This window comes from Oenanthe melanoleuca, chromosome 4, assembly GCF_029582105.1.
Source record: "Oenanthe melanoleuca isolate GR-GAL-2019-014 chromosome 4, OMel1.0, whole genome shotgun sequence".
Lineage (NCBI taxonomy): Eukaryota > Metazoa > Chordata > Aves > Passeriformes > Muscicapidae > Oenanthe > Oenanthe melanoleuca.
The window spans coordinates 12,660,068-12,675,655 of NC_079337.1; the positions used below are offsets into that span (position 1 = coordinate 12,660,068).

At 43.2% G+C, this 15,588-nt stretch overlaps 1 protein-coding gene across 5 annotated transcripts in view; it reads left to right on the top strand.

Moving 5' to 3' along the window:
- Positions 1-15,588, top strand: part of NR3C2 (nuclear receptor subfamily 3 group C member 2) — a 183,672-nt gene that overhangs the window by 159,079 nt on the left and 9,005 nt on the right. For 4 of the 5 annotated variants that reach the window (XM_056490794.1, XM_056490795.1, XM_056490793.1 and 1 more), the window contains 2 exons: positions 8,833-8,963; positions 12,539-12,696. The exons of the other annotated variant lie outside the window; for it this stretch is intronic. In XM_056490794.1, the coding sequence (XP_056346769.1) occupies positions 8,833-8,963; positions 12,539-12,696 (289 nt within the window). The remainder of the gene's footprint in view (positions 1-8,832; positions 8,964-12,538; positions 12,697-15,588) is intronic. 5 annotated transcript variants of the gene reach the window in all.

Consider the following 15,588-nt stretch of genomic DNA (forward strand, 5'->3'; position numbering starts at 1 on the left):
TTTTGCTTGCATGTATTATTTTGGTGAGGAATACTGAATTCATGCAAAGTTTCAGTGCAGTGGGAAGTGAATATCTTCATCAGTAAACTTTTATATACATTGCTGCTACTATTTACTTTTTCATAAAGCATGGCTCAGTTCCCACCCAGAGGAGTACATAAAGGGATTTTTTTGCATACCCACCCACAGACAAAAAAGTGAAATTCTGGAAAACTGCTGTCATACCTGTACATAATAGATGTAACATGCTTCAGCTAGATTTTCCAAGGCTTTCCATCCTTTAAATTGGCCAGAGATAGTTTAAGATCAGGACAAGGGGGTTCCTCATTTGCCCAGTCTAGCAATTACTTAGGTACTTTCTGAATGTGAGATTGCATTTGGACAGTTGTGCTTAATAACTCTTCTGTGTCTTTCTCTGTGAATTTGCTTATTACCTCTTTGAATACATTTATAATCTTGATATCTAAAATGTTCCATGGCAGTTGCTTCTGCAATTTAATTATGCATATTTGTTTGTTGGAGATGTTTCTAAAGCAGGTGGTTGATAATTTAATGGAGTGCCACTTCATTCCTGTGTTTGCAGTAATAGTGGATAAAATCCTTCTCATCCCATGCATGCCATTTATCACTTAGATCTCCATCAAGTCCTGTTGTTTCTTCTGTGAGCTGAAGAATCAGTGAGTCAATTTGACCTCCCCTTGAATATCAGTTGTCTGCTATCCCTGGCCATCCTCAGCTCCTCCCTTCATGCTTTGCATTAATTTTGGGAGGAGACCAGACTGACATACTGGATCCAGAGCACATTGGATGCAGCAGCAAAATTACAGTTTCTTACTCTTGCCTCTTCTCTCACATCTTTGCCTTTTTTGACGAGCACTGAGCAAGCATTTTCAAAATGCAGAAGCCCAAAACACCTGTCCCAAGTTACTCCTAGTTAATGAGTGATGTTTGTTAATCCAGTTATTTTGTATGTATGGTGGGAGATGGTTATACAGTCTGCATGGACCAGTCAGTGATTTTCACCTTCCATTTTGTCAGCCAGCCACACAGACTCTTCAGCAGGATTTTTCAGCAGTCTCTCACAGGCAGCTCTTGATTTCATCATCTGGAGTCACCAGCGAGCTCTGTCACCTCCAGAGGTTTGGTTTTTCTCACATGATGTATGAGCACAGTTCTCAGCCCAGGCCCAGTGCAGCTGTGTGAGACTTCCCTGGTAACCTCCATTACTTTGAGAGATGTCCATTTGTTATTACCCTTGCCCTCCTACTTTTAACCTGCTAATAATCCACAAAGAGATGACCTCCTTATCCCTAAGCTCTCTTTAAGAGCTTTCAGGAGATCTTTTTAATAGCTTGAAAATCCAACCCTGCAGTGATTGCATCCTCCCATACCTCCTGATGCAAGGCAGTGTGCACGTCCTAGACCAGTAATTACCCACGCTGGCACACTGACAGAATTTATTAGAGCCCATACCCAAGCTGCATGCCCCAGTTTCCTTTGTGTGGAAACCAGGGCAGGGGAGAGGAGGAGGAGGAGGAGAGGGTTGGTGTTTGCTTAGGTCTCACCCCATATGGCTGTGGGATGCAGCTAGACCTGGCATGTGCAAAGCCTTTCCATCGTGCAGACGTCGCCTGGATCCACCAGAAGGTCCTCGTGCTACCATCAGAGCGCCCTTACAGATTCGTGAGACGTGACCTCTCTCTGCCAGAGTTGTGCTGACTTGCTTCCCTCACAGCCTGTTTATTTATCAATACATACTCCTCTTTCAATGGTTTTGCAGATACTGAAGTGGAGTTTACTAGCCTGTGGTCTCTAGTGCTCCCTTCCCACCCTCAGACCCATTTTAAGAAATCAGTCACGTTTGTTGCCTTCCACGACTTTTATAAGGGCAATTTAAGCAATAAGCTGCACAGCACAGTTAGTAGTTCAGCAATTCCATATTTAAGTTGCTTTACAGCTCGTGGATGGATCCCATCTGGTCTTGGTGATTTATTACTATTCATTTTACTGTATTTTTTTTTCTTCATAAACCCTCTTCTACTCACACTTGAATCTGAAACTATTTCTCACGCTTACTGAAAAGGGAGAGTGGTGCAGAGCCTTACTGGGCTCCTCTACAGAGAGCACTGATGCAAAGATTTTATTTAACTTTTCTGATCTTTCTCAAACGCTTCATTTTCATCTTGCTCATCAGTTGGCCCAGTGGATGTTCTGGCAGATTTCCAGCTTGTGATGGGTTCAAAAGGATTTGACTGTTAGTTTTTACGACTTTAGCATGAAGACTTGCCCAATGACTTTACACAGACCATAATTATGCTCTCCTGGTGTTGTCTCAGCATGCCTTTGGGACATCCATAAGCATTTTGGGAGGGTTTCTTCTCACTTGTGTCAAGGTCTTAGAACAGAGGTTTGTTCCTTGCAAATGTCTGAATGTGGCGCTGCTTTAATCTTCCTGCACGTCACTGAGCTGTTTGCTGGCATCTGCAAATGCCTTTCACATGCACAGTGCTTGCTTCTGCTACTTCCCCTGTAGAGTTAAATATGAGCAAAAGAAAAATTAGGAAGTCGTTTTACTAAACTGGCATGAGAGGAAGACGTGCCTCAGTTGACTTCCATAAAATGCCAGGCTTTGCGTGACAGCATGAGCAAAGTCTTAATTTTTGAGGCATTGTTGGCATAAAAGGAGAATTGCTGCTGCATGTGGAATATAGCAGTAATTTTGTTGATGAACCACTGCAAGTGACAATGAGCCCTGGCAGAATGGATGTATAAAACAATACCTAATGGGCACCTTTTCTGGCTCTCAACACTTTTCTCTGATGAACTTTGAAATGGGGTATTTATTGCCATGTGTACATTATCATCACTTATTATTGAATGTGTTACTCAAAAAGCATTTTGGTAAAGGCATAATTATGTATTTTCTCATTTAAAACTGTGATTTGTCTCTTTTGAAATGCAAATGCAAACCAAAAGAGAGTATTTGGTATCAGCATTCTGCTAAGTGCATAATTAACTGTTAATACCAGCATATACTTGGGTTTTTTTGCTATTGATGTGCTTGGGATTTTAGGGTTACATAACTGGGTGATTATTAAGTTGGATTTTATCACAAGTTCTCTGTTAGTGATTGAGAGCTGAAACTCTCCTTTGGCAATCATTATCCATGGGCTGTTGCCAATTCCTTTGTTGATAGGCATATAACAGAGGACACTTGGCTGGAACTGTTGAAGCAGCTCTAAATTTCTTCGTGTCACTTATCCAGGATGGTATTCTCTAGGGTCACCGTGACGATTTTCTTGTGAGAAAGCTAATTTCCAGACTTGACTTCTATAAGTTCAGTTTAAAATTGCCAAGTTGAATTTAAAAATTGCCAATTGCCTGGATGGCTAAAGGCTGCAAAATCGCAGCTTAATGTCTGTAGATCTGTTTTAATGGGGAGTTATATTCCTTGTTTGATTGTCTGTGTTCACACTGGTGGTCCAGGGTCCAGTCACTATTCTGTCCTGGGTTTGGCAGTGCCCAAATTGGCCATTGGTGCAAAGTAAAAGGCATTTTTGCCTTCCTGGAAGGAGATGAGTCTAAAGCTTTGCTTTTGGATTGAAGGCAAAGTGTTGAAGGGAGGATGTTTTGTCTCTTTCTGCTGTGCCTTGCAGACTAAGCAGAGATTAGAAAGTGTTGAATAAAAAATAAGTGCTGAATGAAAAGTCCCAATAGAATTTTGCCTGAATCCTGCATGTATTTTGGCTTGGATTTCTGATCAGTGTGTTAACTTAAAGAGGCTGCTCCAGTACGGGTGACTTTGGTGGTGTTTTTAGTGGCTTCAGGGTGGGACACAAGTGTCTGGGTGCAGTCCCTTGAGGAGAGAGATTCTCAGTGTTCCCTGCCCCTGTGCATGGAAGAATTGGTTCAAGTAGTGGCATTCTGTCACCACTGTTGGAGCTGTTGGAGTAGAGCACTCCTCAAGAGACAGTCAAGTGTTGTGACAACAATATGTTTATTTTTTTCTTTCCTCAAGAACCTCAAAACTTTTTCCAGTCAAGAAAGCCCTCCTAAGTAAAATAATTCAGGCCAAGGACTTTTTATGATTAGATAGTTTGAGCCACTGAGCAAGGCTTCTGTAATCCCATGTCCTGTCTTTTTCCCTCTTTATCCCCAGTGACTCTGCCTTGCCCTCAAGGTGTCTGGTGATGTTTTTACTCTTCTCTCTGTCAAGTTCAAACTGACTTCTTTTGGCATGAAGGAAAGCATGCCTTGTTTTCAGAGGCTTCCAAACAGGTTTTGGCTTTCAGGCCTTTGGCAGGTTTTCTTGTTGGGCTGTATTTTTTTGATTGGTTGTTTGTTCAATTTAATTGGTGGCCAACCTTCAAGTGGATACAGGTTTTAGTCTAGCAAGGGAAAGGCTCTTGATTGTAAAATTGGAAATGGTTCTTACAGTGGTAAAAAGTTTGAAATCAAAAGACAAAAAAACTTTCTTTGACAACAGAGTTTTGCTACAAGTATTTACTGGTCTTTTCCTAAGTCTTTTCTGGGCTGCAGAAGCCTAGGGACTAGCTCAGGTACGTTTTTGTTCCTCTGAGGTGCTGTGAAAGGAGATGCCTTGGCCAATTTTTCCTTGGGATCATCAGCAAGTCACTTAAGTCCTGGTGAAACCTCAACACACCCACCACAGCTTTCCCTTTAGTCTCTTCTCTGTCTAGTTTAGGAAGATGCCTTGTGCTGCAGCTTTGAATAGCACCCATGAGAAAGTAAATAAAAGGTGGTATCAGGTTTGGTTTGGGGCCGAGTTTCAGTGAATATTTCTTGCTGCTGGGTTCCTCTTTTTGGTTACGGTCAGTAGAGTTGCAGTTTCCATCCTCAGCCAGGAGATTTTATGATACTGGGCTTTATGATGACTTCAGGAACGATGAATTCCTTACTCACAAGAAGCTGTTTCTGCTCAGCCTGCCTGTAGCTCCACAGGTTTTGATGCAGCTGCCTGGTTTCTGTAGAGATCACAGAAGGGATGTGTGGCTGGCTTGGTATTTAAGATTTCTTGTCTTAAATGGTTTCCTCAAAGCATCCCTGCTCTCCTGGGATGACTGGTCAAATCCTACATATCTGTTGTAGCTGGGTGGCTCCGATGGGAATTGGGCAGAGCAGTGGGAATGGCTGGTGGCAGCAATGGGAATGGCTGATGGCTAGTGGCAGCAATGGGAATGGCTGGTGGGAGCAGTGGGAATGGCTGGTGGGAGCAATGGGAATGGCTGGTGGGAGCAATGGGAATGGCTGGTGGGAATGGCTGGTGGGAGCAGTGGGAATGGCTGATGGCAGCAGTGGGAATGGCTGGTGGGAGCAATGGGAATGGCTGATGGGAAAGGCTGGTGGCAGCAATGGGAATGGCTGCTGGAAGCAATGGGAAAGGCTGGTGGCAGCAATGGGAATGGCTGCTGGAAGCAATGGGAATGGCTGGTGGGAGCAGTGGGAATGGCTGGGGGGAGCAGTGGGAATGGCTGGTGGGAGCAGTGGGAATGGCTGGTGGGAGCAGTGGGAATGGCTGGTGGGAGCAATGGGAATGGCTGGTGGGAATGGCTGGTGGGAGCAGTGGGAATGGCTGGTGGGAGCAGTGGGAATGGCTGGTGGGAGCAATGGGAATGGCTGGTGGGAGCAATGGGAATGGCTGGTGGGAGCAGTGGGAATGGCTGGTGGGAGCAGTGGGAATGGCTGGTGGGAGCAGTGGGAATGGCTGGTGGGAGCAATGGGAATGGCTGGTGGGAGCAATGGGAATGGCTGCTGGAAGCAATGGGAATGGCTGGTGGGAGCAGTGGGAATGGCTGGTGGGAGCAGTGGGAATGGCTGGTGGGAGCAGTGGGAATGGCTGGTGGCAGCAGTGGGAATGGCTGGAAGCCCTGCCTGTCCACAAGGCTGCAGGAAAGGTCAGGCAGAATGTGAGCTGGGCATTACTTTAAGCCTGTAAGGAGACACTCGGGAACTGAAGCTGGATTAATGTAAGGTGTAAAGTTTAAAGCACATTATGATGAAGGAGGATTAAGCTGAACTGAGCTAATGACACCACTTTGAATGCGTATCCAAAGAGCGGATTCAGAGCTTTGGCTCCACGCCTTTTGTCACTTAAATGTACTTACCTTCTTAAATGTCCCCACAAAGATACATTCCCTTATATTCCAGATCCTCTGTTTTTTATATTGAGAGGTTCAGATGCTGTGTCAGAGGTGGGGCTGGGCTTGGTTGGTTGGGATTTGCCTTTTTTAAGTCCCTCCTTTTTTTTTTTTTTTTTGTTAAACATAAAAGTTTGTTTTAATTTATCCTCGTGATGCTAAAGGCATTTGTGATGACTTCATGGCATTTATTCTTAGCTGATGTGTTTGCTGAGGAAAAAAATAACTTTGTTCATGTTATGCTGACATGCCTTAATTTCTCTGTGCCTCTTCACTTTTATCATAATTTTTATTCTTTGTTGCTGCTCTCAAGGATTTGGATACCTGTGATGTCAGCATCTGTGTACCCTCTTATTCTACACAGTCTGGGTTGAAAACCAAATACAAAGTTGAATACTGCAAGCTCCCACAAAATGCTTATCTTTCATTAAACGGAGTCGTGAATTAACTAACATAATTTTTAGTTGGTAATATTTTGTAAATAACTAATAAATCAACTTAATTGATTTTTCAGGTGGCAAACTGATTTGAAATAATGTGTTTGCTGTATATTAAACAAATCACTTAGTAACTCATTCTGTGCATAATTGCATTTCACTACAAACAATGCCATCAGGTTTTCCTTGAGGGTAAGCCTAGAGATCAATATTTGTAAGTAGATAAAAGAATGAATATTTAAAAGACAGAAAGAAATTACTAAACAACAAAACCCTGACTTTAACTGAAATTCTTCTATTTAGGCAATAATATATAAGCAAAATAAATACAAAGAAAAACAAAAGGCAGAAAAATTTGGATGACAGAAAAAGTGCAATGCAACATAAAAAATCAAGTTTTTGATTCAACACTTTTACAGTTAGCTCACACAGAGAGTGTTTTGCCACCAAAAGAAAAAAATAAGAAACCTGAGACAAAATATCATAATGTTGGGGGTTTTTTGTTTGTTTTTTTTTTCTGTGTGGCTTGTGGTATCTGATGAAAAATCTGTCACTTCTCTCTGTAGAGGTCAAACACAGGGATGGTGGCAGTGGCTTTGTATTCTGAGGCTGGAGCAACAAACCATGGTGTCCTGCAGAAATAATGATGGATGTCATAGATGGCTCTTACTTTGAGTGCTGCTGTCTCTGGCCATCTGAGATACACTTTAACATGTAGAATTTAAAATACAAATTGCCTTTATTAATCATTTGCCTTTTGACTTCAATGTGTATCTCTCAGAGTCTCCTGGGAGCAGTCCATGATGCATAATAAAAACAAATATGTATGGCATTACTCCTGCTATTAAATCTAATTTAAAAAAAAAATAAAGCTGGAAGTTCTTAGTCTCAAGAAAAGAGGGTGGAGCAGGGGAAAAGTGCAGAGCCCATCTAACAATGGGGAGTCTGCTTTATTAGTATTAAGGAGGAAAATGAAATTGCTCTGGCAGTAGTGCAATAAAACACCAGGAAGATTATGTCAGTCTTTGTTTGCACACAGTATGATTCTTCTCTTTCACCAGCCAATTTGTATATTTGAAAAAGCAGTTGCTTGGTTAAAATAATGAGCTGAACTTCATCCAATTCCCCAGTTATGCAAAAAGATGCTAGAAGAAATACAGACAATTGGTTTTGGGCAACTCAAAAAAAGAGGAGTAGTGGTCACTGAACGATTATAGGGCCTTATCTACATATCTGCATATACACAGACATATACACACACATATATCACAGTTCCTGCTGAAACAGGGAATTCTCAATGACTTTTTGCTGTAGCTGTTGTGGTTTGAGATGGCAAATCTTCAGAAATTTAGCAAAATTCTAACTAATTCTGCCTGAAAATTGAGCAGGATAGGTTAGCCTAGGATTACTTCACTGAAGTTCAAATTATGAAAGTATATTTAAAGATACAAGTCATGTATCCTAATTATTTTACAATTTAACAGGCAGGAGTCTGTGTTAATGAATGAGTTCCTTTTTTATATATATTCCTTTATTCCAGATTGTTTTAGATTGCTATTTGGGAGAAAAAAACCAAAAAACCACATGATTTTTGAATATTTCAGTGTTTGAACAGGAGATGTCAACTGATGGGGGAGCATTCATTCAGTGGGTGTAGGTTCCTCTGTTGCACCAGCTCTGCCCTCTTCAGCAGGCACATTTCCACCAGCCAGGGCAGAGCTGGAGAAACACTGACATTCAAATACATTTAGACCATTTTTGCCACTTCATCAACACCACCAGTGATAAACTCAAATCACGTTTGTCGCGGTTCCTTTTGCTTGGTGTGCGGGGCAGCGAGGCGAGCTCAGCCTGCTCTGCAGAGGTGAGGGAGCAGGGCAGTGGCCCTGCAGGTGCTGCAGAGGTGAGGGAGCAGGGCAGTGCCCTGCAGGTGCTGCAGAGGTGAGGGAGCAGGGCAGTGGCTCTGCAGGGGTGAGGGAGCAGGGCAGTGCCCCTGCAGGTGCTGCAGAGGTGAGGGAGCAGGGCAGTGCCCTGCAGGTGCTGCAGAGGTGAGGGAGCAGGGCAGTGGCCCTGCAGGTGCTGCAGGGGTGAGGGAGCAGGGCAGTGGCTCTGCAGAGGTGAGGGAGCAGGGCAGTGCCCTGCAGGTGCTGCAGAGGTGAAGGGAGCAGGGCAGTGCCCTGCAGGTGTTCCTCCATGCTGCAGACGCTGATGGGGGATGCTGTTGGCTGTCCCTGCAGGGAGCGGATGCGGCAGTCGGCGATGTTCGAGCTGTGCCAGGGCATGCACCAGATCAGCCTGCAGTTCGTGCGCCTGCAGCTCAGCTTCGAGGAGTACACCATCATGAAGGTGCTGCTGCTCCTCAGCACAGGTGAGTCGGTCCTGCAGGAATGCTTGGGAAATATTCCAGCTCACAAAGAGATGCAGTGGTTTTAATCAGCTTGACAAAAGAGCCACACTCTTTCCAGCTGGGCTGCCTGGGTTTTTCTGCACTTAGAACAAGAAGTGTCTTTGCAATTTGAGTGTCATGTGCATTGGAGGGACAGGAGTGGCCAGGCATGGGACTTTGGCCCCCCCCTTTCCATAGGGGGACCACACCAACAGGCATGCCAGGCAGTGCCACAGCTGTGGGGACTGAGGGGAAATCCCTGCTCACCATTCAAACCACCAGGGTTTGGCTGACTTAACGTGACCTTCAGGATCAAAAGCTGTGCATTGCCTGTACTGCAGAGCAGGTGATCCTGTAATGCCAAGTGACTTGAGAATGGAAAGCCCTTTTACAGGTTTCTGAAAGTTTAATAAATGACAGTGTGTGCTCCTTTTTCTCTTGAGCATCATGCTTCGAGTTTTAATACACAAAATTACATCTCAGTGCTTGTTGCAGCACTGTGTAGTAATTAGCAGATCTCTTGATCTTACCTTACTGAAAATATTGAAAACCTCCTGTCCCACTGCAATTGTATAAACACACAGGCAGTTTGCACATTGCTTTTCCATCAGTAACAGCCTGTAAACCTGTAAACAAATGTTTTTCTGTGGAATCCTGCTCATTTTTGTGGGGAACAACTCGGTGACACCATGACAAGCCAGCTCTGTGGTTAAAGTACCTGCCTTTGATGGGGGAACATGAGGCTGCAGTTCCTGTCAGGGCTGGAGGGGATTTGGATCCTCTAACAGAAACCTCCTGGGGCTGTAAGTTTTTTGGGCTCAGCCATCTCCTCCCTTCCCTCTTCCGATTGAAGCTGTTCCAGCTTGCTGGGATTTGGAGAGACACCACTTTTTGGGAGAGCCCTTTGTGTCCTGGCCTGGGGAGTCTGACCCCAAGTCCCACTCCACCAAGGGCTGGAGATGGTCAGTCAGTGAACCTGGAACACTGGGGAAAGACTGTGCTCCAGGCTTGCCCTGAGGGGTAAATGGGTTTTTTTTTAAGGCTGTCACTCCTGGTGTTCCCAGAAGCAACGTGCTCAGGGAGATTTGGCTCCCAAAATGTTCTTGAGAGTGTGTCTGAATTGGAGATCTGCCTCTGCAGCATTTTAATCAGCCCTAAAGAGGAAGAATCTTTAGAAAAAGAACCTGAAGGCATTCTAAAAATGCAGCAAAATGTCTTTAAGCCAGGTATTTATTATTCTACCCTCTTGAGAGTGTAAACTAATGGGTTATTGCAAGAATCTGTTAGGTGAGATCAGTCTGGCCAATTAACTTCAGTGAGCTGGGTTCCTTTCAAACACACACCACGGTCACTAGAAGACTTGCTAAAAATAGTTTGTTTTGGGAAAATCAGGATATTTACACTAGAGAGAGAGAAAAAGGAGAGCTAAATGGAAATGGAGGTGGTGATAAAACCCAGAAAGTGTCAAGTGAAGGGCAGCAAACCTGGTTTTGAGTGATTGCACCTTGGTACAGTCTTGTGACAGAAAACACCAGGTTTGTTTTCACTTAAATTCTCTTATTGAATCATGTGATGAGCAGAGTACAAGTTATTCTGAAACTTTCATGACGACCACATCAAGGAAGTTTCACTCCATTTACATGTGGAAGAAACCACACATTACAACTCAGTTGTTTCCTTGCTTTCCACAGACCATAGATTTTGGGAGCTTGCCAACAGTATTGCTGCATTTAATAAGTAAAATCAGAAACACTGGGCAAACCTCCAGAATTTCATGTTTTGCTTGAGTTCTCTTTATTTGTGGTCTTTCTTTCTTCCTTAATAATCTGGCTAGGGTGATAGGATAATAATTTTCAGACAGAACAGTAAAATACATAGTAGTACACAAAGAAAGAGTGACTCTAACAGTCTGTAAGCACTGTGTATATTAAAGGAACTGTAAAGCCTGTGCATTTGGTGTGAGGGCCACAGCATGCTCTGATGGCTTTACTTATCTTGATTAGTGCCTCTGTGTTCATTCACCTTGAACTGAATTTGTAGATTTGTTCCAGACAGTTTCTTTTATCTGTCAGCTGACTGAGGGAGTTTGCATCTAGAATTTGAAAACTAAATGAACATATGATATTTATATTATGATTATGTAATATAAATATATAATATTTACCAAGCAGCAGGCAGGCTGGTTTGTCACCTCCTAGGCTTTTTCTAAAGATTCTTCCTTCTGCCCCCTTCTAGCACTTGGTGGTCTCAAGTCCTTGCTGCTCTTGTGGTGGTACAGCTCCTCCTTGTTCCCCATTGCTAAATTGCTCTGGTAGATACTGATGCTTTTTCTTAAAGCTTCTACTCTGCAGCCATTTAGGGCAGTTGTTACATGCTTCTGATGTGATTTCAGTGGGATAGAGGGCAGTTGAGAGGGTTTAGAAGAGAAGGGAATGGATGAACAAGACAGTTTTTGTCAAGATGTTAAGTCAGGGTAAGCTAAATTGGAAGATCGTCTTTCTTTTCTTTCTCTTTTTAGTAGGGAACTCCCCATTTAGCTTAATCTGACAGTTTTCTGGCTTGCTTAGGAAATAAACTCTCTCCTGTACAGACCAGGATTTTATTTTCCTTCTATGGGCTATGCCTAAGAGATACAGAGAAAAAAATATTTAATGGTTAAGCAGTGTTCAACCAATTCAGATACTAAACCTCAGAACATTTTGAGCAATGCTGTTAATAACCTCTTTGGAGTTTTCATAGGGATCTGATCCTCATAAACCATTTCTGTTTGGGGCAGACCCTGCAGGAGTGCAAGGGGGTTAGCAGTCTCTAAAGAAACAGAGTATTTGCTTTTGTAATCAGCCTTGCTGGTATTGCAATAAAAAGAATCAGAAAACTGCACTCTTGACCCATTTATAAAATGATGATTCCATGATCGTGATTCTGTCTCCATCTGGCAGATGGAAGCCTTATCAGGACACTAGAAATGCTTGTCTGTCATGGTCAAGCAGTGGGTCAGGATGCCTGTTTGGAAACCAGTCTTCTGTTCTGTGCAGAAAAATGGCTCTGTTTTGTTCTAGATGCTATGCAGATGCTTGCTAACATTCAAAGAAATTTTAGATCCTACTTGATAAAAATGTGTGGCTTGGTCTAGCATTTCTGCAGATAACAGCTGTGATTCTGTACCTTCTCCTCCTCTGCCAAATGTGGGGAATCATTCAGGAATGATAAATCACGTTTTCAGCTTCTAACAAAATACCCTTGATCCATCTGCCTGGTTTTTATGTGGTTGGATTGTATTGAAAGCAGTTTGGACATGAGGTTAGCATGTGTCGTATTTCTGAGATGTTATCTTGTCCTCTGCCACAGCTTCTGCAGTCTCACATCTGGAGAGGATGCCTGAATCGCTCGAGAATCTGTGTGATGTTGTTGATCCCTCACCAATGTCTGTAAAATTATGGACTTTGCTTAAAGGTTTCATTCCTTCCTCCGTGTCCTGGTGTAACTGTTTAAGTATGCACATCAAAAGAATAAGCACTGCAGTTAATACTAATTTCAGACTGTCTTTTCAATGACAGTTCCCAAGGATGGTCTCAAAAGCCAAGCTGCATTTGAAGAAATGAGGGCAAATTACATTAAAGAACTAAAGAAGATGGTAACTAAATGTCCAAGTAACTCTGGGCAAAGCTGGCAGAGATTCTACCAACTGACTAAACTTCTTGACTCCATGCATGATGTAAGTATAACTCCCCAGGGAGTGCAGAAAAGTTAAGCAAAAAATCTTTCCATTAAGGTAAAAAAGTAGTCCTTTATTGTGTTAACTGACAGGGAGATAAAAAACAACCATATTCTTTTTAAAGGGGCATCTGAGAGAAGTTGTTAGATGAATTTAAGAAGTTAAAATAAGAAAGTAGAAGTCATTAAGGTGAAAGGTTACACATCCAACATGCCTGATGTGCCAATAAACACAGAATTCGTTCGGTGATCTTTTACAGCTGGGTTTGTAATAATGATGACTTTAAAAGATGTATTGAGACCTTGGAGCCATAGTGGGTGTTTGAAGCTGTATTTGAACTTTTCAAGTGGAAGATTCCTTGTTGGGTTATTTCTGCCACCCTGCCTTATTCCAGAACAAGGTGTTTTACATGTCTCAGGTGTGAGATGTGGTGAAGGACACAGGGAAGTAAAGGTTTGGTCTCAAAGCATCCGTGTTGCTGCTGCCTCTGCCCAGAGTGACAGAGTGGGTGTGGCAGATTCCAGAAGGGGTGTTCATAATGCTGAACTGTTCAGCTGGGAGCAGCCTGGTTCTAGCCAGTGTAATGGTAAGTGCAAAGATTTACCTCTGCAGCAGCAGGGCTGTATCTCCTTTAACTTGCTCTGAGGGAGGCTGCAGCCTCTACAGAGGAAACAAGGGACCCAGCTAGTAAGGTCTCCTCTAGCTGAGAGTTTTCCCAGTGCCCCCTGAGAGTTCCCTGGGGAAAAGCCCATTCTGGCACCCATCCTCTCTGAAGCTGTGCCACAGTGCAGCCAGTGATGGGAGACTCCTGGGGACTGTGTGACCTTTAGTTGTATTTGGGCACATGAGAGGAGGGCTCCTAGCATGCTCATCACCCTCCCAGTAAAATCTGGCAAGCTGCAGCAAAGGAGAACACTGCCCTGCTCTATCCTGGGTGGGCAGGGAAGGATCTTTGCTGCATGAAGAACTGCAGCACTTGCTTTCAGAGCCTGCATACAAATGTACATCTTTGTGCTCAACTTAAATTTGATTTTGCAGAGACAGTACAGTACAGTGCACTTCAGGTCAAATCGGTGTAAGAGCCTGAGGTCTGTTTACAGAATGTACATATGGAATTATTTTTCAAATATTGTTCTGTTGTTCATTAAAACATTGCAAACCTTAGTGGGAGGCAGGGAGAGTATTATTAGTACTGCAGTAATAGCTCATTCTTCAGAGATCAGGTTTCACTTGCTCAGTGCCAGCAAAGGAAATTGTAGTGTTTTAGTGGAAAGAAAAGGGATGGGTGATAAAATCATTTGCAAGAATTCACATCTGAACTTCGAGGCAGCATAACAGACCCCTGCATTTATGGAGTTTTCTAATCCTCTTCAGGACAGGCAGTGTCTGTGATTTGCTGCTGAAATGGGAGTGTTTGTGTGGTTAAGGTGACTGGATGACAGGCTTATGCTTACTGAGTGCGCTCCCATGTCCTACAGACATTTTCCAAAACACAGCATTAACCATTGGGAGCTGAACTAACCAAAGGAAGCAGGCTGCTCTTGCATTTTATTTAATTTTTAATTAAGCTATTTTTGCATTACTTTTGTTTTAATAGAGCACTTTCTTTCAAAGGAGTTTTTAAAGAAAGTCCCATTGTCAGCAATCTCTGCTAGAAAGGCCGGTTGTCTCCACAACAGTGCTTCCTTTCAGAGATGATACTGGAGGCTGGTTCAACAAGGGCACTTGTTTATTTTTTCTCTTTAAAATTGTCTCTATTTTGCATTTTGGTTTTTGAAATCCATCAGAATAAATTTAGACTGGTGATAATATTAATGAGAAGTGAGAATTAATATTCTCTCCCACTGCCTTTTAGTGCAGAATCTCTCTGTTCAGTCAACGTGAATGCAAATTTTTTGCTCAGTTCCTTAGTCTAGGAGGAATGCTTCTTCAGCTGTCACCTATGTATTTTTAACTTACTCCATTTTAATTTTAGAGGATCAGAATATGTTTGGTGCTGGGCAGTCCAGCTGGACTGAGGCCCCATGTTTACATGCTGCTGTCGTCTCGGCATTGGCATTTTTAGTGCAAGCCTGAAGGGGCTGGTGCACAATTTGTGCTTGTTCAGCCCTCCTGCTGTGTCCAGCTTGTCCATCTGAGCAGAGCAGTATCTCACCACTCGTGGAATTCACTTTACCTGAGTGTAGGGGCAAGCAATAAAAAGCCCTGCTCCTTTGCACCTCCAGACTTGCTTTAATCAACCTTATTTTGAAGACATCTGTCTGAGGAATATATGAAATACAGCACGTGGAAATATCAAATTACAGTATGCTTGGCTTATATAGTATGAGGAGGAAAAAGAAAACACAAACAAGATGGTTTTACATTGCTCAGTATGCTAAATCATTCATCCACACAGTGAACATATGTGCAGGTAGAAAAGTGCCGAGCTGAGGAAATAGAGAAATTTTCAAGAAGGCCAGGCAGGCACTTAAGTATTTGAAAACATCAGCAACTTTATTAAATGATCCATAAAGCCTCAAAGCACCTGAAAAGTAAGAGATGGAAACCCAAGCTGGGCAGACAAGATGAACAGGGGTTTGTGAAGGTGCCCACCTGTGCTGAGCCTTAGGAGCCTGCCTGCAGCCTGCCCTGTCACTCTCTGTTTGCATGGTGCCGTGGGGAAACCGTGGGTGCTGGACATGGCAGTGCTGGGATAACAGCTGGACTCGGGGATCTCAGAGGTCTTTTCCAGCCTTTATGACTCTATGATCCCATTTCCTTCTTGTAGGAATTGTACTTCTTTATTTTGGGTGGCTCATGTGCACCATTTTCTGAAGAACCACAGTGTAGCAAGGACAGCCCCCCTCTCTACCTAGACTTCAAGGGTTTTGGTCTTGTGCCTGTGAATGG